Consider the following 20,799-nt stretch of genomic DNA (forward strand, 5'->3'; position numbering starts at 1 on the left):
TGCTGTTTCATGTTCAACAATATGATCCACTGATAGTAAGAGCCCCTGAAAACTCCTGTCAAATCTCCTTCTACGCAGAGCCTGTCTACAATTATCTGATCAAACCGATTAGATCCCGACGCCTGTCTCCCCCCTCGGCACCCACGGCAATCAGAGCGACTTGCCCATCCCCATTTGACCGCAACTTGATCGGCCCCTGGGGCCATTGGCCAGCCAGCCCCAAAGACGAGCTCGTCAAGGACTGCAGCATGGCCTCATCCATCACAGGCGGAGCCCCGTATTCAACCTCGCGCCGTCCGCCGTACTGCGTCGGCAAATCATCCGCGTCGGCAATGGCGGCCAGCGCGGCCGGCACCTGGCCCGGGTACAGGATTTCCACCTTGGACGCGGTCCGCGGGTCGATCAGCTTGCGGACGAAGCTCCATATCGCGCCAAAGTACGATGGCGCATTGACGGCCTGACGAGGCGACGTTAGCGGGCCTAATTAGAAAATTTGGTGCTCCTTTGCCAGAGGCCCAAGGTGTGTGTGTGGTGTGTACGTACGTATATCCGGTCAATGACCTCGGGGAAACAGGTGGACAGCAGCACGCCAAAGTCTTGGATGTACATTCGCAGGTTCCAGGCTTGCTTCAGCGTCATGCCAGACACGTCGGCAATGTACACGGCGCTTGAGATCGCCGTGCCGGGCTGTTTCCGGTCGCACATCGCCGAGCACACCGGGAAAACGAACCTGGTTAGATAGTCGTGGAAGACGATGGCCTGCTCCATTGCGCTCGACACGGCGGCGTCGCCTCTAGACACACTCCTGTCTTCGTTGTACCTCTGAATGACGACGTCGTCTAGGTGGCGGCTGTCGAAAATACATATGGGCTTGCCGGACTTGTCTCGACGGCCAGACCAGTGAGGGTACTGCATGTAGCTTGTCGATTAGCCATGGGGGCAGCATTCTAAATGTTAGCCGGCGTACGGAGCATCTTACTAGCTTTCGTTTCTCTTCAAAGTCGCTGAGATCGATGGTATCGTAGGTGGCAATCACGCCGGCCGACTGTCGAATAGCCAGTGCCTCCTTGAGCTGCTCATATGCCCGGTCGACGTCAAATGACTTGCCTCGGAGGAATCGCCTAGTATCCGGTTAGCATGGCGCGACGTGTCGATAGTGCTGGTGCATGACGAACAGCAGAGTGTGTTCGTCGGTGAGGCCGTCGATAAGGTCCCCGTGTTGCAGGCCCTCTGGTCTCTGAAGAAGCTTCTCCTGATAGCACAGTTTGCTAAAGGTATCCAAGCACATCCGCTCGTCGTCGGTGAGTGTGCCTGATGCGGCATGCAGCAGTGACGTCTCCATGGCAGACGACGCAGGGTGCGTTCAAGGACAGAGTACTACTCCGTGGGTGGCGAGCAGAAGGCAAGTAAGGTCGCGAACCCGCATGACTTGTGAGCTTGTTTCGAGCGGCAAGACGCTGGCTTTTTGCTGACCGCCGGCCGCAGTCTTTACATATGTACATTCATATCTTGACGGCTCGTCACAAGACTCGCATCAGCCTCACCCCGCCACGTCCCCCCGGCCGCCTGGCTTTGCTTTTTCCTCCAGCCGTTCAGCCAAGTTGCTGGGCATGTCTTGGAATCCGCTCGGCTTTTCAGAGAGACAAGAACATGACATTGGATGGCGTCCGAAACCCCAATAGACGGAGAAACCTCCGTAGCATCCTTGAATATGCGGCGCCGCCACTGTCTCAATGAGATATGCTTATGCAGTACACATCTCTCAGATATGATGCTGGGACAAGATTCAGGGATCAATATGAGTCCTGGAGCAGGAGACTCTGCTTATCCGCTTGACTGGCTGTTTGATGTGTCCGGTACTCCGTACAAAAATATCGGCCATGTAGTCGCATCGGACGCAGCGGCCTGAATTCTGGGACGTGAACCAACACGATAGCTGCCGCCCGGGAAGAAGTTGGTCTTGTGATTGTCTCGGTTTGCGCATGTCACAATGTGACTGAAAAATGACCTAGCTTGTTCTGGTCTTTGGTAGCCATGGACATGGATGCAACCCACCTATCGATGGGACCTCCCAGATAACGCGGATGCTATGGACGAGAGAATCCCATCGTGAGCCTGTGACTTTAATAAAAACTATGGAGCACCCTTTGACACAGATACAGGTAGTGAACGTGTGATGATGGGTTGGGGTGTGGCCTGAAACAAGAGGATTGAGTTCCTCAATTTCCATTTCTCAGCCAGTCTATTTCGAACGACAGATAGCAAGGGGGATGATGACTAAATATCAAGTTTGTTGCCAGAAGGGTGACTGGGATTCTAGGAAAGTGACGCAGCCCAACTTGAGCGTCGAGGGAACACACTCAGCCGCATTTCACTGCCCTCTAAACATGTGACGAATCAGTACGGAGTAGTGTATTTTGTACAGTCGTAGTTCGCATGACGAGCTATCAAATCAGACGTCAACACAGACAGACCAAACAAGGGGAGACTTGCTACCGGCAACTTGGCACGTGGTATAATCAACGTCATCCAAAAACAGGGGTGAGTATGGCCCCTTTAAACTCGCAGCCTAGTCCATCTCACCACACAGAAACCCAATAGGAAATGGTCTCTTCGTTTACGCTCAACCCTCTCCACGTCACCCAGATACTGTCGAGCGGCTCCGCAGGTGCATGGCATGTTTCTCCCGTTCCGGCCGCTCCTCATAATGGTCCTTGCAGTAACACTCTGCACGAGTCGTTGGCGCACACGGGGGCCACGGGCGGCGCAAAGTTGCCGTTGGAGGCTTGCACGGCCATGCCGAAGACGAGGTCGCCCGCGCTGCCTCCGCGGGAGCGGTAGTTTCCCCGGTTGATCCAGGGGGCCCAGTAGTCTGCCGTGTGGGGGGACGAGGTGGACGAGACGGTGACGAGGTCCGTCTGCGAAATGCCCGCCAGGAGGACGGGGCTCACAGCGTAGACGGCGAGGAGGAGCACGCCGCTTATCTTGAGGAGCCGGAAGCCGCCGCGGACGGGGTAGGTGAGCCTCGCCAGAGGGGACACGGTCCATTGCGCGAGGTGTCTGGTCTCGCGGACAGTCAGAGGGCTGCCAGCGTGGCCAGGGACGAGCTTGAGCCAGAGAGAGTGCTCGACGCAGCGGGTGATGAGGGCAGACGTGGCGGCGGCGAGAATGGCGGTTATCAAACTCACGGCTACCGAGGGCTTGATGGACGACGAGCCGTCGACGTAGACGAGGGATGGGATATGGTATAGTTTTGGCTGGACGTAGAGTATGATGAGCAGGATGTAGCAGACGAGACTGACGAGGGCCAACGAGGCTGTTAAGAGGATATTCAAGAGCCTCCCCCGGCTATGAGGCACGACTTGAGGGAGCGCCGTCATGATGCGGAATCTGTCCCACGGGGCAGAGTCTTGTCTAAGCATGCAGCGCGCATACATTCCATGACGGGCAAGAGCTGGCAAATCGCGAGGCAGCGTAGTTATAAGCAATCAATTACTACAGTTGTGAGGACCAGTGTTGGGGGGTCAGGAGCGGCTGGGAGCTGACGAAGCTGAAAAGCCACTGGCATCCGTGGCTCAAATCGGCGTCACCACCTTATGGAGTGTTCAGCTGCAAGACGTTTGGCGGCTTTTGACTAGCCCTTTACCCGTCATATGATTAAAACGGCAGCTACCTTGAGCCATTGGTGGCGTGGCAACAGTCATATAATATCTCAGTCTGGCCTGCAAAGGCTAGTTGAGGCCTAGAGTAAGAGGCAAAACGTATCTATCCAGATGGGGTGCCTAGCTAGAACGCTCTATATTATGATATATTGTGATCTCGGAAGACACTTGGTAGGCAATCTCATCAGAAGATAAGAGACTGCTCCAAGGCGCTCGAGCAATTACAGTCTGTGACGGATATACTTGCGCACTAGGAGGAGTACACTGCCACACTATAGTATCAATTGATCGTAGAGTAGAGTCTGGTGCGATAGCCAGGTACTGGGTCGGGTTTAATAATTTTTGTCTTCCACTTTAGGCCCCGTAGTAGGATTGTTCAAAGGAATTCGTCTCTTCAAAGCGGTGCTACACAAGGTTCAAGTTTCGGAGACGGGCATGATTTTACCTCGTCTGATTCGTCTAATCCAAGTATCAACTAGGGCTTTATAAATTTGAAAATGATCAAGTCTGTACATGATGAGTAGAAACGCTGCCCAAGCCGGCATCTTGAGTCTTACGGCTCAGGCCTCGGGGGCGCAATGAACAACCCAGGCTCATTGGCCGTCATAGGCCCCGGGAACTTGCAACCTAAGCATTGCTGGTTGTTCATCCTCTACTAGCTAGTCTACCTCAAGTCTATAGTCGGAACAAAAAGAACTATAGGCCACATCTATAGCCTTGCCTGCTCCTGCTGCGTCACTACTCTCATCGGAGGCCCGCCTCGACTTCCATCCCCCTCAAGATATTCAGTGAGATTCCGGTCTGGCAGCCTAGCCCTCCATTTATTGCGCAATGCCAGAGACGCCTTGTCCTGCAAGCAGTCGGCAATGTGCTTTCCAAGGACGGGGGCAAATTTAAACGCGCTACAGAATGGTCAGTTGGGCTCCGACTCCCGCATGTCAAAAATTGGAAACCACTTGGAAGGGAAACTTACTGCCCCGAACCGCCGGTCGCCAAGAACAAGCCCTCGATGCTAGGGTGGTAGTCGACAACAAAGTCCCCCCTCGGCGTATCCGTGTACCAGCACATGCGAAGTTTCGCCCAGGCCCGGTGCGCAAATTCCGGAAAGAAGAGCTTGACACCGTCGCGGAGAGCCGTCTCAGCATCCTCGGGTAAGTAGCCCGAGACGGAATTGTCTCCCCCCAGGTTAGGAGACGACACGACGTTATTCTCGGCCGTCTGCACACGGGTCGCGAAGCCGAAGCCGTGCCGGGCAAGTTTCAGCATGTGGCTGCCCGGCGTGGGCGGGAAGCAGAAGACGCCCGTGTCAAAGTCGATCATGACGGGCATGCTGCCGAGCCGGGCGGCCTCTTCGGGCGTCAGTTGGATGAATCCTACCGGCTGTCCGGTGGCGAGCAGGCTGAGGTTGAAGTCGGGAAGGACGAGGTTCGTCCAGGCGCCCGTGGCGAGAACTACGGTATCAGCAAGCAGCCTGTTGCCCGTGACGGTCTCTACGCCCACCACTCTGGAGCCGTTTTTGATGAGTGATGCCACTGTTCCTGCGGTTCCGGTGAGGAACGAAACGCCCGCCTGGCTGCACCGCTCGGCGAGGCCCTGCACGGCCGCGCGCGCATCGGCCCAGCCGCCCTGGACGTTGTGAACGGCCGTCATGCCGTTTAACTGCGCCTGGACGCCGGGATATAAAGTCCTGACCTTGGCTTCTGCTTCGCTGGCTTCGAATACCTCGACTGGCTGGGAGCGGCATTGGCTGATGTACGGGTGGGAGCGGCAGGAGGACAGCATTAGAAACCCGGAATCGTAAAAGTGCGACGACCAGTCGGGGTTGTTTCGCCATTCTTTCATGGCGTCCACGGCTAGAGATCCGTAGAAGGAGTCGGCGTAATCGGCGCGAATGATGCGGGACACGTCGACGCTGCTGCCGTCGGGGACTGGCGGTGCGTGGCGGTCGAGGACGACGACGTTGGCGTACTTTCTGTTGGCGGCGAGTTCGTAGGCAAGACTGAGGCCAAAGACTCCGGCGCCGACAATGATGAATGGATTGTCTTGGACGGTTAGTGGGGGCATCATGAATGTAGTGTGAAGTCAATACGTTGGAATGAGACGAAAGGTTTCAGTGTTAGTTGACAGGTCGAGTGGCTGTGCGAAGCATCAATATTTGCCGGCTCTTGTACGTTTTAACAGAAGCTAAGCCAGAGCATTTCCTGTCAGACTTGTATGCAAAATATGAGAGAAAACAGGTCCCTGTGAATGACCAGTTGCACAAGATGTTGTTTTCCGTACTCGAGTCCACTTCCAGTTTCCATATTGTAGCAATTGTTCGGAGACGGCAAAACTCCGTCACCATCGTCTTACAACGAGGAAAAGTTGAGCAAGAAGTGGGGACGGAGACGGCAAGCTTTCCGTCCCCGCATCGGAATTCAATGTTTCAACGACATTCTTCTACCATTGCGACTACATCGGCTTGCCCAATGCATGGTCACATGGATGCAAGTATTTGATCGGAAAATGAACCGACCCCAGTTACCTCCGAGAAAAAGACACCGAATTCGGCGCTCGTGTGAGCAATGCAGGCAAGTCATTGCACCAGACCCTGGCACGTTGCCCTTGTCACCCAACTAAGCCGACATGGCAGACACAAGAAGGTCAAATGCCCGGCGGAGAAACCCTGCTGTTCGTATTGTCGCCGACTCAATCAAAAATGCATCTATCTTCCGCGAACTGGGCCAGATGGAACGGCGCTGGCTGCCCACGGAACTGCCAGGTGAGTGGTTTACGCAAAGTCTTCCTCTTGACTGGGGCCAGGCACGACTAGTATAAACCATTGGCTCACTGGTAATAGGAGTTTTGATGGAGAGCATGAATCTCGAGGCGCCAATGCAACTCCGCAAGAGTGCGAGACTTGGTAGGTTTGCCGCACTTGGACCCTTGGGCATGCAAGCATCTCATCCGCGGCATCGATAGGCGATCCGACGATCCCGAGCCGTCGGCAGAGGCTCTTGCGCACTTTGTGAAAATCTACCGGGACAGGATATACTTCCAGCCCCTACCGTTATTCGATCCGCAGTGTCTCAAGGACCAGCTACATCTGTTTCCGTATTATCTCCGATGGAGCTTTCTTGCCCTCGCTCTGCACTTTTCAACCCATGAATTCTACTCGGGAAACGAATCCGAGGCCACCGCCCTCTACATGACGTCTGCGCGCGGTGTGGTCCAGGAACTATCCACCGAGGGCGTCGTCAAGACGGAAGTCCTGCAGTCCCTGTGCCTGTTGGCGCTATGCGAAATACTAGGTGAGCCCTCAAGTTCCACCGACAGCACCACCAGTCTATCCAGATTCAACTAACCCAAGAATGCCCAGACGGCGAGCACGCCCGCTCGTGGATGACAATGGGCGCAGCTTCTAGACTGGAATCGTTGCGCCTCTCACAATCCCGCCACCTGCCCAGCGCACCCAACAGCGACGCAATATCCCGATGCCACTGGAGCATCTTCGTCCTCGAAAACATGTTCACGCCGAGCCTCGTGCTGCCGGCGCGGAAGCCCGGCCGGCCCAAGTTCCCAAGCAGCCCGGATGCCCCGGCCCCCATGGCATCCTTCACCGTCGCAAACAGCCACAGCCACTGTCCCGACCTCTCCAGCAACGTGCAGCAGGACGGAAGCAGTCCCGACCTGGGCATCAACGCCAACACTCTCCAGCTCATCTCCATCTGGGGCGACATCGTGGCGTACCTGCAAGACGTGCGGTACGGGCTATCCGACATGCCGTGGCTCAACACGTCTCGCCACGCCAAACTCGAGGTGAGCTTCTACGAGTTTGAAGTGCGCGTCTCGAGCCTGCACATGCTCCGGCACGCCTCGTTCCCCGATCGCCTAATGGACGAGATTGACGACAAGAGAGAATACTGGATGCCCTGGCTGACAATGGAGATTTTGTACCACGCCTCCAAAGCGGCGTTGCATAACCCCTTTGTTCAGCTGTTTGCTCTCCGCGGCAGCAACGCCAAGACCCAGCCGGGCTCCTATCTCCAAAAGGCCATTGACCAAGCCCTCTTCAATTACGAATGGGTAGCCCGCATCATACAAATGATTCAGGGGGCGTCTTTTGAGCTGTACGATCCTCTGATAGGGTCGGCCGTCGCGGCAACGGCTACTATTCCCTGGATATTCCAATTCGCCCGCGACGAGACGGTCGCTGTCAAGGCTGGCCAAAATCTAGAATTGTTCGAGACGTTTCTGGACGGCTTGTCGCTGCGGTGGCCGCACCTCGGCATCAAGGTACGTCTTGGGCCCCTGTTGGCCGACGGAATTGGACTGACGTCCGTCGTGTGATTTTAGCTCCAGACACTTCGGGAGCTGAGGAGCCGGAGTCGAAGCGAGGAGGAGGGCGGCGCGAAAAGTACCACGATACGCTTTCAGCCGGACCTTGTTTGGCGTCTGCTCTGCGCTGGCTTTCCACCGGAAATGGGGGCGCCGGATGAATCGTCGACAACTGGACAGGGTCATTTGAATGCTACGCTGCATGTTACTACGCAGTATGTGCATCCGCTGATGGATCCCCCGCCGCGCCGGCCGATGGATGACTCCAACATGGAAATCTTTTTTGACGCGTCTTTTGACGGGTTTGATGCGCAGTTCCCAGAGGGCTTCTTCTCGCAAACTCTGTTGGGGGGGGTGTTTTGATACATGCTACCAAGATGTACTTGAGCACTATTCTATGGTATGACGAGACAAGTCTGCCACAGGGCCGAGATGACAAAGGTACAAGGAGTGTCGAGTATAGAGTTTTTTTGCTCTTGGGTGAGATTCTTTGGTCCTGAAATGATGACATTGCCGCACATCTCGTGTTGCGACTGGATGTCCTGACGCTTGTTTTAAGAATAGTCGGAAGCGGCACCGGGCTTGAGGAAAGGAAGCCTAGCTATAGCTGACCGTGCCGTGGTCCCCATTTTCCTGTTCGTGGGATGCCAGCTCTTTTCCTGGCCAATTACCCTCGATTTTTTTCATGAGAATCCTTTTTAGTTCAAAAGCCCCTCTCAATCACTGCTATAGTACGTTAGGATGTGCGGACTTGGCTCCAATGAGATGTTCAAGCACGCCGATTTTATTGAATAACTACATGATATCTATTCGGTCTCTACATTTATACTTGTCATTGAGCCCCCAAAAAACCCTACATGTCACCCAATAGAAACGTAAAACTCCGCCAAAGCTTAATTTTATGCTTATATGCAATGGAGAAGTCGTTCAACAGACTAGTATGCAAATCAGACTCATTGTCCGGGTTCCCAAATAGAGCCAGAGCGTGGAGGGCAAACTGATACCGGCCAGAAGGTGCGTACTGGCCGGGTGCAAAAGATCCATTCCAGTGGGTAATGTCGATTGTACCAGTTTGGCGAGAGAACAAGTTGAATGGGGATCCCGGCAGTTGACCAACGGACTTGGTGCCAGCAAACTCGGTGACATTTCATCGGGCACGCAAGCCTGGGGTCGGGGCCTGCTTGAGACGTATTCTGGGGCTTGAAATCGAGAGATGACGAGCAAAGCGTGAGCAGGACCATGTCCAGGCGCAGTTTGGGAGAAGCGAGGGGGAGGTGAATTGCGACGAATACTTTGTCAAGGCTCGCTCCAGCATCCTTTCGCTCAACCGAGTTGGATGGCCCTGGTTTCTGCCCGCTTTGCAGATCGTTGAAGACGAATGCATCGGTACTGGGGTACGTCGATTCTCCATCAGCTCCGGCAATTTTGAGGACCGGCTTGCCAGGATAAATGCGCCAAGCAGAGCGAAGAGAGCCGGCGAGACCGAGATAGGGGATGCTCAGGCTGGTACCGTCGGTGCCATTGACAATTACCAGACCAGATGGGCAGGCGCTCAAGTTCAAGGCCAGATAGGTCGGTAACCGTAACTTCAGTGGTTTCCGAGGCTCCAGGGTCGAGAACAAACGAGTCTTTACCAAGCTTGATATCAGCTTTGCCATTGACAGACTCTGCCTTGATAGGATCGGGCTCAAAGAAACTCGGTTGGGCGGTATACAGCGTGGTAGCATGCTGGCTAGAGAGCTGACAAGTGACTTGAGACCTGGCCGTGTTGGTAATGCAAAGGCTAATAGAGGCAACCCGGTAGTCCGTATCGTTAAACGATAGGGTAGGAGGGTCTACAATCGTGGTAGTATGAGCGGCATCCCACGCGTTAAACTAACACCAGTATCGATTATATCAACCTTGATTCCGGTTCCCGTGAATCCTTCTTTATGCATCTTGTCTACCTGCGTCATGGCAAGGTGCCAGTATCCCTAGACTGGTGCGGTTCAGAATTCCTTCCAGTTGGTCGCAGCTGCCCTGTAGCATCACTCTCGAGTTCTGATTTTATCTCAGCATTGGGAGATATATCATAATCCTCCGCCAGGGCCTTTCTATCCATGCCACTGGGGACACTGCCAACCGAAAGGCCGTAGAAGAAGCGGGAGTTGAACTTGTCCAACACCTCACCGCCCGCTTGTTCGATATCGCTAGCGAGTTTTCCACCTCGTGGCTGTTTTTGTATTCGATGATGAAGGAGCCTGTAGCTGTCTTGCCATCATTATTGGTAGGGATAGGAGCCATTGCTTCCGGGGTCGAGGAGATACCCGAGGCGGCAAGCCACACGAGCGCGGGTATCCAAGGACGAACCATGGCTGCCAATTATTATTCGATTAGTTGATTGACGATTTTAGGCTGAGGGAAACGGCTGATTCAAGTTGGATGAAGAAATTGCGTAGGAGACCTTGTAGGAAAATGGGCAAGTCCAGAGAATCTTGGTAATCTATTATCTTGACGAAATGTCAGTTACATCATTTGCGTCGAGACAACGCTTCGACGACTCGACCTTTTAAGCACGTCTACAATGGGCCACGGTAATATTGTATTCAACAATGCTCGGCTCCCATCTGGTGCCCGGTTGCCGTTCTCCCACTTGTCGAGCTATTCATGACGTCAAAGTCAAAGTGACTCGAACTTGTAAGATAAATCCTCGTGGCTGGGCACTCTTGCTTGCTACACTGTCTCGCTACGACTTGTTGCCATCTGTGATCTAACGCTGTAAGTTTAGCTACTAGTAATTATTAGTTGAGGTTGCAGTTGAGAGCTTACGAAGACATCGTCTAAAACTTGGTAATATATCAAGTGGAGGAAAAGATATAAAAGAATAGTACATTTTATGTAAAAAATCAATACCTTTTACCCTAGTTAATATTGTATATATTATTGTAATTATCACGCGATAGAGCTTTACCCGGGCAATATAAGTAAAATTAAAAGCCCTTTGCAAATAGCCGATACAAATAGCTATAATAATTTACCTGCATGAACCACCTAACAGCTATTAAGGTATAACCTTATAAGTGCCTCGCAGCTAGCCCCACCTATTAATATTATATTGTTATGGACTCGAGCTGGAGGCTCGGGTCTAGGCTGGCCCCTTTACGGAGCCGGCTCGGACCTCGCACGGGTAAATACCGGACCAGAACAGGGTATAATAAGGAGAAGGAAGCCTTTTCTTTTTTCCTTTTCTTTTTTTTTTCTTTTAAGTTTATTCTTACTTCTAAGTGACGCATACATGCAGGAGCAGGTATGGCCAGTCCATCACACATATATGGCTAAACTTTCAGGGGTTATCTTATATACTTGACAAATAATTCTACTCCTTAGACCATGCTATAGAAAAATCCTGATTATCACATGATAGAACTTGAACGTGGCCCGACTAAACAGCCTTACCCAATTATTACTTGTTCTCCTCTTATTATTGTTATATCCTTGGTCAGCTTGCTACACAGGTATTCTAGATTGTAAGTCTCGGTAAATATTAAATTTTTACCTTGTAAAGAGCGATAGGTCTCATAGACCTTATTGATATAACAGTGTGTAAGGTCCGAATAAGTAGGGCATAGCACGAGCCGGTAATTTAGGGTCATAAACTGTAAGAGATAATCAGAAAGTCAAGTAAGCCGGAGGTAGGTATTCCGTCGTGATAAGACTAAAGCTTGTCCCCTTCTAAATCTACGCCTCATTACTGTATTTGTACTACATGTAGGGATTCTCCCGTGACTTAGTCCCTCCAGGGCCTGCTAGGCTGCAAGGTGTATCAATGTCTGGTACGCCACCCACTTTGCACCTTACATAGACCCTCTATATAATGTGCGGTATAGGGCTTATATTAATCTTTAAACGACTCACCAGCGCCCCTTATATTAAGAGGTAAATGGTCTGTGATGTTAAAAAGAGTACAAGTGTGGCTGAGATTACAGTTGAGTCTAGAAGAAGAGGAGATTTCCGGCAAACCCCTTCTGGTCTTGTGTTGTAGCTTTTAATGTTACTCCTTCCAGTCTCTGATTGTCTTTCTTGATTAGCTATACGCAGAACAGAAGTGCCTTGATGCCACTTTTTCCACCAGATTTTCCCAGCTTCTTTATGCAAATAAATGCAGAGGGATTTATTAAGCGAGATGTTAAAGATCCGCAAGTGAAAACTGATTCGCTTCGCTAGTCCCCGCCCCACTGTTCTTGACTGTCTTTACGATGCAGATTATGGACCCTTTTTCTTCCATCTCATTTTCTTTCTCAGCAACACTACAGTAACTGTGTCGATCCATCTTACTATGACTGGAACCATTTCTGAAATCAGCCTGGCTGATGCGGAGCGCATTATACGAAAAGTCGATTATCCCGCCATACAAGATAGTCCCTTGTTCCGCCTAACATTCACTTCACATGCAACCACAACAGAAGCTCAGCAAAATGAAATCATTCAATGGTACACCGAGGGCCTAAAAAATGCCTTGAAATGCAAGACATATAAACTTATCCAGATATGCGCATTGGATGGAACACCGCTGGGTTTCTGTGGGTGGACTACGGAACAACGACGACAACAGCAGCAACAGCGAATGCCGATGAATACAAGTCCAGGACAGCTTGGCAGAAAACCACCCTCCCTTCCCGAAGTTTTAGATTTACCAGCATGGGTCAGCGTCTCGAATGCTTTAAGAAGTGAGCGAGAAAGAATTCTAAGCGGGTTGGATCATGTTTGTCGTAAGTGAACGTATATCTATCGTCTTCGTTCACATGCCGATGCATCATTAACTCATTTGCATTCTAATTAGGTTTAACGTTTATGGCAGTACATCCGCATCATCAACGTCATGGCCTTGGCTCCGCACTAATGAAGCGGGTCTGCGATGATATAGATGAACTGGGATGGCCTGCTTTCGTCATGGCTTCGCCGGCTGGTGTTCGATTATATGCAAAAATTTGGATTCGATATCGTCGGCAAGGTAGAAACGTGCCAAGGCACACTGACAAGCATGTTTCGACAGCCTCGGGTCCTTGACCAGGCTCTATCCTAAACCATCCTGGAGCTTGCCACCTAACCGTCTCGCAGAGACTCTTTTTCTGTTCGAGTTGGAAGGGTGTCTCATATGACCTCAAGCGACAGGACGTGTTGAGGCCGTCAACTACAATGTATATAAATCTCTCGTTGAGTACCTCGAGCATTTCTTTGTGTATTTACAAGAGGGGACCTAATACCTTAGATTGATACATTCAATTGAGAACTAGTCCACAGATTAATGAGGTCTATCACTGCTAAGCTCTGACATGATAGCAGACGCAGAGTGGGCAGATAGTCTAATAAGCCGAGTAGGAACACCACTAACAGATGTGGACTTCAAAGTATTAGGAGCAGAACCAACGGCAATAGTGTTAAGGGCCGTATCAGTACCTATGGGAACGGTACCGGACACCCCAACTCCATCTGTACCACTAGTACGTATTATTATGGCTCTATAATATAACCCTAACCCTTACCGCATTCTGCCCCAGATCGTCTTGCTTCCAGAAGAAAAAAATTGGAGAAGCCCACAATAATGGCCCGGGGCCGGAACAAGGGCCGGGCTCGGGTTTATGTCAACGGCCGAGGCGGCGACGTCTGCGGCCCATGTTCCCGGACTCCAACTTCCTAATGAGCCATTGTGCAACTTTCAACTTCTTCATTTCCGCATCCCGTGTCCAAGGCCACTGAAGTAGCGTCGGAATATGAACCCCTTGGTCACCCCTACAGATATTGCCAGTGATGATGCGCAGCTATGAATCTGACGGTTCGTCTGACCTTTCCACGCTGGCCATCGCCTGCGTCTGTTGCCAGCAACGCAAGGTGAAATGCGACAAATCTCACCCATGCTCGCGGGGTTTTAGGGTCATCACTGCCCCCATGCCCTAGCGTACCTAGCAAAGTCGCGGTGCGAAAACAGAGGTCACCCACTGCTATACGCCAGGAACGGCTTGCCAGATGCGAGGAGTTGCTTGAAAGCCATGCCTCCCGCTTCAAGGCCAGCGATGTACTGGGAACCGAAGCAAACGTATATCCCACGACGGCCCAAGTGTGGATATTTATCGGACCACAGGACAGTTCGTAGTAAACGGCGGCGTCGCCCATTTTGTAGAAAGCGACTTTTGGGCAAGAATCTGCGACGAGGTTTGTTGCACAGTGACTGAGCCCAAGCATGTTTTCCAAAGACTAACGATGCTTAGATTCACGGGACACCGCAGTTTATTTGAGTCCGAAGATGCCAATGTTATCGACAGCAAGGAAATTCCAACCACACACGATGGTTGTTTCGACGACCTTCTCTCCCCGGACTCTTCCGCGTCTCAGGCCTGCCGCAGAACCCCTTTGAGCCGACACGCTTATTTCAGCTGTGACAGATGTTCCTGGACCGTGTGAATCCCCTCAGTAAAGTCATCCATGTGCCCAGCGTGCAGCCTTTGCTTGTGCAGGCTGCGTCCGACATGGAGAGCATATCGCCCCAACAGCAAGTCCGCCTGCTCTCCATGTTCACGGCTGCCATTGTTTCTCTTTCCAAAGACGAGTGCGTCAAGCGACTCAAGCTGTCTTGGCCGGCAGCTTTGCAACAATTTTTCATGCGCACAAAGCAGGCTATGGAAACGTTGAACATTATCAAATACCACAACATGGACGTTGAGCGGCGTCATTGTGACAAGGGCTCAATAGAGGGCTTGGAGCAATTTAGCTCAATTCAACTAATGACAGTCTTTGGTATCAAAGGTCCTTGGTTTTCCTTAAGGCCTTGAGGGACCGAAGACGTCTATTTATACAAGAAGTCGGTGAGGGACTTTGCCCTAGGTCTCGTGACCGCAGCCCTTGTGTAACAGGGCGATTTCCGTGTAACAGTCATCGTGCGGGTCGCGCAAAAGATGAGACTCCATCATGACGGGGAGCGACTCGCCCTTGGCCCGTTCGAAGTCGAGATACGACGGCGAGTTTGGTGGCAAGCGGTTGCCAATGAGTTTAGACTCGCCGCGCTGTCCGGCCAGCCGCCCGTGCTCCCCAAGGACTGGGACACAGGGACGCCGCAAAACATCAACGACGTCGATATGTTCCGGGGTTCGGATAAGCCGATACGCTCGCGCGACGGGCCGACGGAGATGGTGTGCGTGCTCCTCGTGAATTACGTCCCATGTCTGTACGTGGTCAGCGGCCGGGATGCGAGCTGTCACAGTCTTTACCTACACGAGGTAGATATAGCGTCGTCGTATCAACACCATGATGGAATATTTGGCATCAATTTTGGGGCGTTCTCACGTACTAGAATTGCCAGTTATAAGACGGAGGATAATGATGCAGTTATATAGTCTTGAGCATGGACGGGAGGCGTTTCCACCGGGATCAAGCACTCGGTCGCGTGACTGAACGCTCCTCTAACAACGTGCCCGGATAATAAATGAATCAGACTTCTGGTGCTGATGCTAGCAGAAGCCGTTGGCCTCGTAGCTGTAATTCGAAGCTATGAAATGCGTGGCGCCATCAACAGTTATCGGCCGCCCTGTCTACTTCGCCCCGACTCGCTGGCTTCCTATGAAGATGGGGGACTCTGGCCTTGATGTCCTGCAGCAACGACTTACACGCCGCCCACGACATGACGACGTAAATGATGCAATTCCAGAATCCCTGCAAGGGCAGCACGAAAGCACTCATGAATACGACGGGGATATAAGCCTGACCATTATGCGCCATGGAATAGACGCGGTTCGCACTGGCAGGGATCCAAGTGATGAGAATGGCCGTAAAATAGAGCAGAGCGCACTTGGTATACGACCAAGCGGCATTCTTGTGCTCGTAGCTACGGCGCCGAGCGAAGGCCTGCGGACCAGGGCCATGCCGACGCGGTTTGCACCGCATGGCCGTCGTCTGATCGTCACGCCCTGGCGTCCGGCCGGACAAGGCGCCATCGCCATTGGCGGTTATTGTCGCCCCGGGGCCGTTATCAACCGTGACCTCGGGGCTGGTGCACGACGTGAGGTCGTAATCCGAGTCGAGGTTGTGGATCTGCTTGCGGATCTTGAAAATGGTGCGCGCCGCGGCAATGTAGATGGCAAAGGTGACGAGGATCATGGCCCTAGACGGAATCACTCAGTAACGCAGTCTCGCAGTGACAAGAAACCTCGACCGTAGCTCACCACACGGGGCCGTACACGGTCGCGATGCGCAGGCCCTCGACGTGACTGGTGACCCAGCACCATAACACGGCATCTCCATAGATGCGCTGGCTGTTGCGCCGGACAAAGAGATATGTGAAGGCGGGGATGAAGGGGATGCCGTAGCAAGCTGGGAGGTAGATGAGTTCCATTTTATGGAGGCGCTTGATGTCGAACTTTTGGTACACGGTGAGGTAGACGTTGACGGCCATGGCGAGGATCCAGCCCACGTCGGCGGCCATGAACCTGGTCACGATGATTAGCGAGATTGGCAGCACGAGACGGACGTGTCGTTGGGCGACACAAACCATTGGATCAGCATGGCTTGGAACTGGCATCCAAACGAGTCGGGGTTGTCCAGGAAGGACCGCGCCATCAGGGTCGCGACGTTGCTCGCCATGTTGCCGAATGTTGCGTAAAACACGAGCCTGTTGACGGGCTTGTCTCGGAACGCACTGAAGCATGTAAATGTCGTTATGGTGAAGATGCAGCCCAGCAGCGAGATGGCGGAGCACAGTCGCTCCATGATGCTGATGGCATGGAGCTGGCTCTCTGTAAGTTGACTCATGATGGCCGGCCCGCTGCGTCGACGCCGCCGCCCGATGCTAGTTACACGAGATCTCGAGATGTCAATGTGGCCGCTATCGGGGCGCGCCTGGAGCCGATATGCTTGGGCATGATTGACAGGGCGGGTGATGCATTGGAAGTTGGTGACGCTTGATAGCAATATGTCGGTGTGACGGAATACGGCAAGGCAGGGGATGCCAGCGGTTGTGACTAGACGACGAGGCCGCGTCTGGACTCTGTCAAGGCGCGAGCATGCGGTCTGGAGCTGTCTTCTTAAGAAGAATGGCGACGATGAGCTTCACGGTGGCTGGGAGCGGTCTGATGGCTGAGACACCGCCCACGTGATGGCGACCAAGACGTTCCCCGACTCAGCGCAACGCCATGGACAAGTCGGTGGAAAGTTTGTTGCAGTAGCTGGAGATTATGTAGAGACCTTAGATATAGTACATGGAGGATTGTAGCGCTGGTGGCTGCTCGAAGAAAGCCACATGCACCGTCTTGGACCCAAGTCCTGCGTCCTGACGCCTCCACGGAATCCGGTCCGACAATCGATTTATTCTCGCAGCATCACACCTGGGAGGCACCACGCCGGTCAAAAAGGGCCTTTCGTGCCTTGGAACGCTTGAATGAGAAGATGGGAAACATGAAACTAAAGGCGGAGAGCGCAAACGATGTCTTGTTCGGTGTCTGATCATCTTGATGGGTTGGGCTTAAACCGTTTCTCCAGCCGAACGCAGCTCCACATTCCGGAACTGGTTCAATTACTCTGAATTTGTCCTTTCCCAAGTCGGATGTGAATTGTTACCCGTGCCATCATCGCTTCATCGCCCTTGATGTCCAAGGCTTGGCCGGCCAACTTTGTGCCACAGCAGTCGGGGAACGAGGAGGCTTTTCTGCGGCGAGTCAATCCCATCCGTCGAGGCCATGGCAGAAGCTCCGTCAATCCAATCGCTATGGCGAGAGCAGTGCCGAGCGCACAGCCAGCTATTGACGCCATAGGCCGTGTGTGTGCCACCAACGTAATCGCCGCCGCCGCCGAAGATATGGTGGACAAGAGTACTGGGTAGCCTTCCCCATTTCGGGACCGCCCTCGGTAGTTGAAGAATTAATTGTACGGGTTGGGAGCTGCAACCGGACCAGATCTTGTAGCCGACGAGTCGCCGCATATCCAGACACATGCCGAGCTTGGCGGACTGGGCCCACGGCTTTGCTTTTGCCAGATATGTTTGTCCGATATGGGATCGGTGAACGGAGTACTTGTCACATCTCAATTCATCTTCTCTAGGTCAGCGTCCAGCCTGACTGGCCACGAGTCACGCCCCAGCTTGCTACTGCAAACGTGGCTGAGCTGAGCCCACCAATACCGAAACATCTCAGAGGCAGGTCTGGGATGACCGCGACGCCAATGCATGCTGCTATGCAAGTTTCACGCCCGATGACCTAGCCTTATTTTGTCTTCTGGGCCGATGCTGCGCCAGACCCCATTGTCAAGGTTGGTAAGATATTTGCTGGCGTACAGAGCTAGCATTGAACTCACAAACAGCGGTGGTAGCTTTGCTGAGACGTGCCGCGGCATTTCTCACTAAAAGTTGGAGCGGCTTATACTGTCGTGCTTGAATTAACTTAATGACTTTGACCTAGCTTATGCCGGATTTTCTTGGGCTTGTATTTCCTCTCCCTCTCCCATCATGCTCTCGACGCTCCAGCTATCCATGCATGGTATTGTTGTACCAGGTCAATTAAACATTCAGACTCAAATGAGGAGGAGCGGCTGATGAGTCTCGTGATTCGCCTCTAGAGTCAAGGCTGTATACGTGTGCTTGTTAAAAACACTCTGTTCAGATCCCAAAGCGTCAATGTGGATCAGCACATCCGACTGAATGAATATAGCATGCCTTTAAAATAAGAAGTCTCGAGCTTTCACTGTCTGCCTCCTCAACAATAACTCCTAACGCATCATAAGAAACATTGCCACCTTTCAAACCCCCAAGACCGTTTGGAAAATCACAATGCCAAATTCATGAATATTGGAATACATTCTGCCACAATCCTCATCGTAGTCTGATGCTACGTCAAGAGTGAGCATTAGCAGTTTTACTGGGCGGGCGTGGACCAACATCCCTCCTCTTAACTGAAACGAGACAAGTTAGTTTATGGATAATGAAACTAGGTGCCGGATGCTTTTCTTACGGTGAGGCTTGAGAACCACATCCCGAATCATATCTTCATCAGGATCAGGAAGAAACCCAGCAAGGTCAACCACATATGCTAGCACCCAAGTGACTACCACCGCAACTGAAACCCCCAGGATGGTGCTCGTCATTCTCACGGTAACGTTCCAATAAAGCTCATGGGCCTTTTAATCAGCTGTACCTAGCAAGGAAATTGCATACAAGTAATATGATTTGAAAGTGTATAAGGAAAATACTAGAAAAATGATTGGCGTCTTGAGTTGGGATGAATTCGCTACCTTTCAAGGCGGAAGCCAAGGTGAAACACCATAGCTCTATCCATGGGCATTTATTTGTCTGCTGTTGGTAGTACAAAGACAGACTTGTGACTTTGTCAGCGGCTGACATGCAACGCCATCACACCCGTTCGCGCACTATGGCTGTCTGACAAGTTGTCCATCACGCGGCCATGCACTAGTCAGTGACGATTGGGTGGCGCCTTTTAACATTGAAATACCCAAGGCCGTGCAGTTTGTAAGGAGACGGATAGTGCCTTGGAGTATTTGTGGCAGGGGTAAATGTATATGGGATGGCTTATGTACTTGCTTATGGGAGAAACATGTAGTGAAATAACTAGTACGTATCATAGTACAAACACAGAGTACTGTGACACAGGTATTTGTGCCTGGGTATGCTAACTTTTTGATTTCACCTTGAAGTGAATTGTCGCAGAGTGAAGAACATAATCTACAACCATCGGCCAACCATCGGCGCGGGGAAGTATTGGCGCCATGTAGTACAACTGCTATGAACAATTATGCGAATGTCTCACAAATTACACGCCACAGGAGGAGGAGTGGGCAAAATTGTAGAGCCGAGGCAACAAGACAAGTCAAACTTGGCTGAATTGGAATTGAAACACTAGAGTTGTTGAATGCTAGAAGTCTTTGGCTCATACTTTGGTCACGGAGTAAGATGTTACCTTCTGTGCCATTATATTTGGAGGCGCCCCCGAATTCGTAGTGCACGCCACTTTTACATGACAGCACTTGAGAGTATTGATTACCTCCTACATGGCCCATTTCTCCGCAAGCCAATTATGTCCGAAGCTTACTCCGTACGGCCCTCTTAGCTACGGAGTATCTCCGAGACATTCATCGTTTACATCCCTGTTGTCGCGGCCAAATAAAATGATTCAGTGATAAGGTTTGGGTTACACACGACTTATATGTGCAGATATGCATGGTTCAATACTTCAACGGGGCTGCCGGCATGCGCATTTCCGCCATTCGCCTTGCAAGGAGGCGATATCCGCGGCTCCGACTTCAGTCAGAGTGATGCGGCATACAGAGTACACGCTGGACTAGATGGTCCTTGCTCTCACTGAGCCAAGGTTCAAGATTGGCGTTCTAATTTTATCATGTGTGCGGCTCGTGATGTCATTGGGGCTCGGCATATCCGATTCACTACCATGGCAATGAGTTCACTGTCAAAGTCGGACCATTGCTGGTCTAACTGATCTTGTTGTAGGGTACCCTGGGAGACGACCAGTTTCACTTGAGCATCGTATGATCTTCTATGGAAATGGAAAAAGTAGTTCGAATTTCCTAATGTGACAAGAGCTCGGAAAGAGGGCTTGGGGCAATAGCTCAATCCAGCGAATAACAGTCTTTGGTATCAAAGGTCCCTGGTTTTCCTTAAGGCCTTGAGGGACGAAAGGTGTCTATAAATATAAGAAGTCGGTGAGGGCCTTCTGCCCTAATCCCGTGGCCGTAGCCCTTGTGTAACAGGCCATTTCCGTGCATCGCGTAACTTCATTCGTTGCCAATATGCACAAGTTCATGGGTAGAAAAGAAGTGACAATAAGTACTG

At 52.0% G+C, this 20,799-nt stretch overlaps 6 protein-coding genes across 6 annotated transcripts; 1 reads left to right on the forward strand and 5 right to left on the reverse strand.

Moving 5' to 3' along the window:
* Positions 1 to 91: 91 nt before the first annotated feature.
* On the reverse strand, positions 92 to 1,342 carry MAA_09917 (Cellular retinaldehyde-binding/triple function; the record flags this gene model as incomplete). The annotated part of the gene is made up of 4 exons (XM_007827915.1): positions 92 to 457; positions 544 to 909; positions 980 to 1,121; positions 1,176 to 1,342. 4 exons carry the CDS (start codon positions 1,340 to 1,342, stop codon positions 92 to 94), a joined length of 1,041 nt encoding a protein of 346 aa, XP_007826106.1.
* A 1,360-nt stretch (positions 1,343 to 2,702) lies between these two features.
* Positions 2,703 to 3,380, reverse strand: MAA_09918 (uncharacterized protein; the record flags this gene model as incomplete). Its single annotated transcript, XM_007827916.1, has 1 exon — positions 2,703 to 3,380. The coding sequence occupies one exon, from the start codon at positions 3,378 to 3,380 to the stop codon at positions 2,703 to 2,705; it is 678 nt and encodes a 225-aa protein (XP_007826107.1).
* A 991-nt stretch (positions 3,381 to 4,371) lies between these two features.
* On the reverse strand, positions 4,372 to 5,726 carry MAA_09919 (FAD dependent oxidoreductase; the record flags this gene model as incomplete). The annotated part of the gene is made up of 2 exons (XM_007827917.2): positions 4,372 to 4,564; positions 4,636 to 5,726. 2 exons carry the CDS (start codon positions 5,724 to 5,726, stop codon positions 4,372 to 4,374), a joined length of 1,284 nt encoding a protein of 427 aa, XP_007826108.2.
* A 561-nt stretch (positions 5,727 to 6,287) lies between these two features.
* MAA_09920 (C6 transcription factor) lies at positions 6,288 to 8,342 on the forward strand (the record flags this gene model as incomplete). The annotated part of the gene is made up of 5 exons (XM_007827918.2): positions 6,288 to 6,423; positions 6,502 to 6,568; positions 6,624 to 6,952; positions 7,021 to 7,937; positions 7,998 to 8,342. The coding sequence occupies 5 exons, from the start codon at positions 6,288 to 6,290 to the stop codon at positions 8,340 to 8,342; spliced, it is 1,794 nt and encodes a 597-aa protein (XP_007826109.2).
* A 590-nt stretch (positions 8,343 to 8,932) lies between these two features.
* On the reverse strand, positions 8,933 to 9,706 carry MAA_11635 (zinc finger domain-containing protein; the record flags this gene model as incomplete). Its single annotated transcript, XM_011412550.1, has 1 exon — positions 8,933 to 9,706. One exon carries the CDS (start codon positions 9,704 to 9,706, stop codon positions 8,933 to 8,935), a length of 774 nt encoding a protein of 257 aa, XP_011410852.1.
* A 5,127-nt stretch (positions 9,707 to 14,833) lies between these two features.
* On the reverse strand, positions 14,834 to 16,757 carry MAA_09921 (G-protein coupled receptor; the record flags this gene model as incomplete). The annotated part of the gene is made up of 4 exons (XM_007827919.1): positions 14,834 to 15,204; positions 15,617 to 16,110; positions 16,172 to 16,435; positions 16,498 to 16,757. 4 exons carry the CDS (start codon positions 16,755 to 16,757, stop codon positions 14,834 to 14,836), a joined length of 1,389 nt encoding a protein of 462 aa, XP_007826110.1.
* Positions 16,758 to 20,799: the final 4,042 nt, after the last annotated feature.

Source organism: Metarhizium robertsii, assembly GCF_000187425.2.
Source record: "Metarhizium robertsii ARSEF 23 chromosome Unknown MAA_Scf_11, whole genome shotgun sequence".
Taxonomy (NCBI): Eukaryota; Fungi; Ascomycota; class Sordariomycetes; order Hypocreales; family Clavicipitaceae; genus Metarhizium; species Metarhizium robertsii.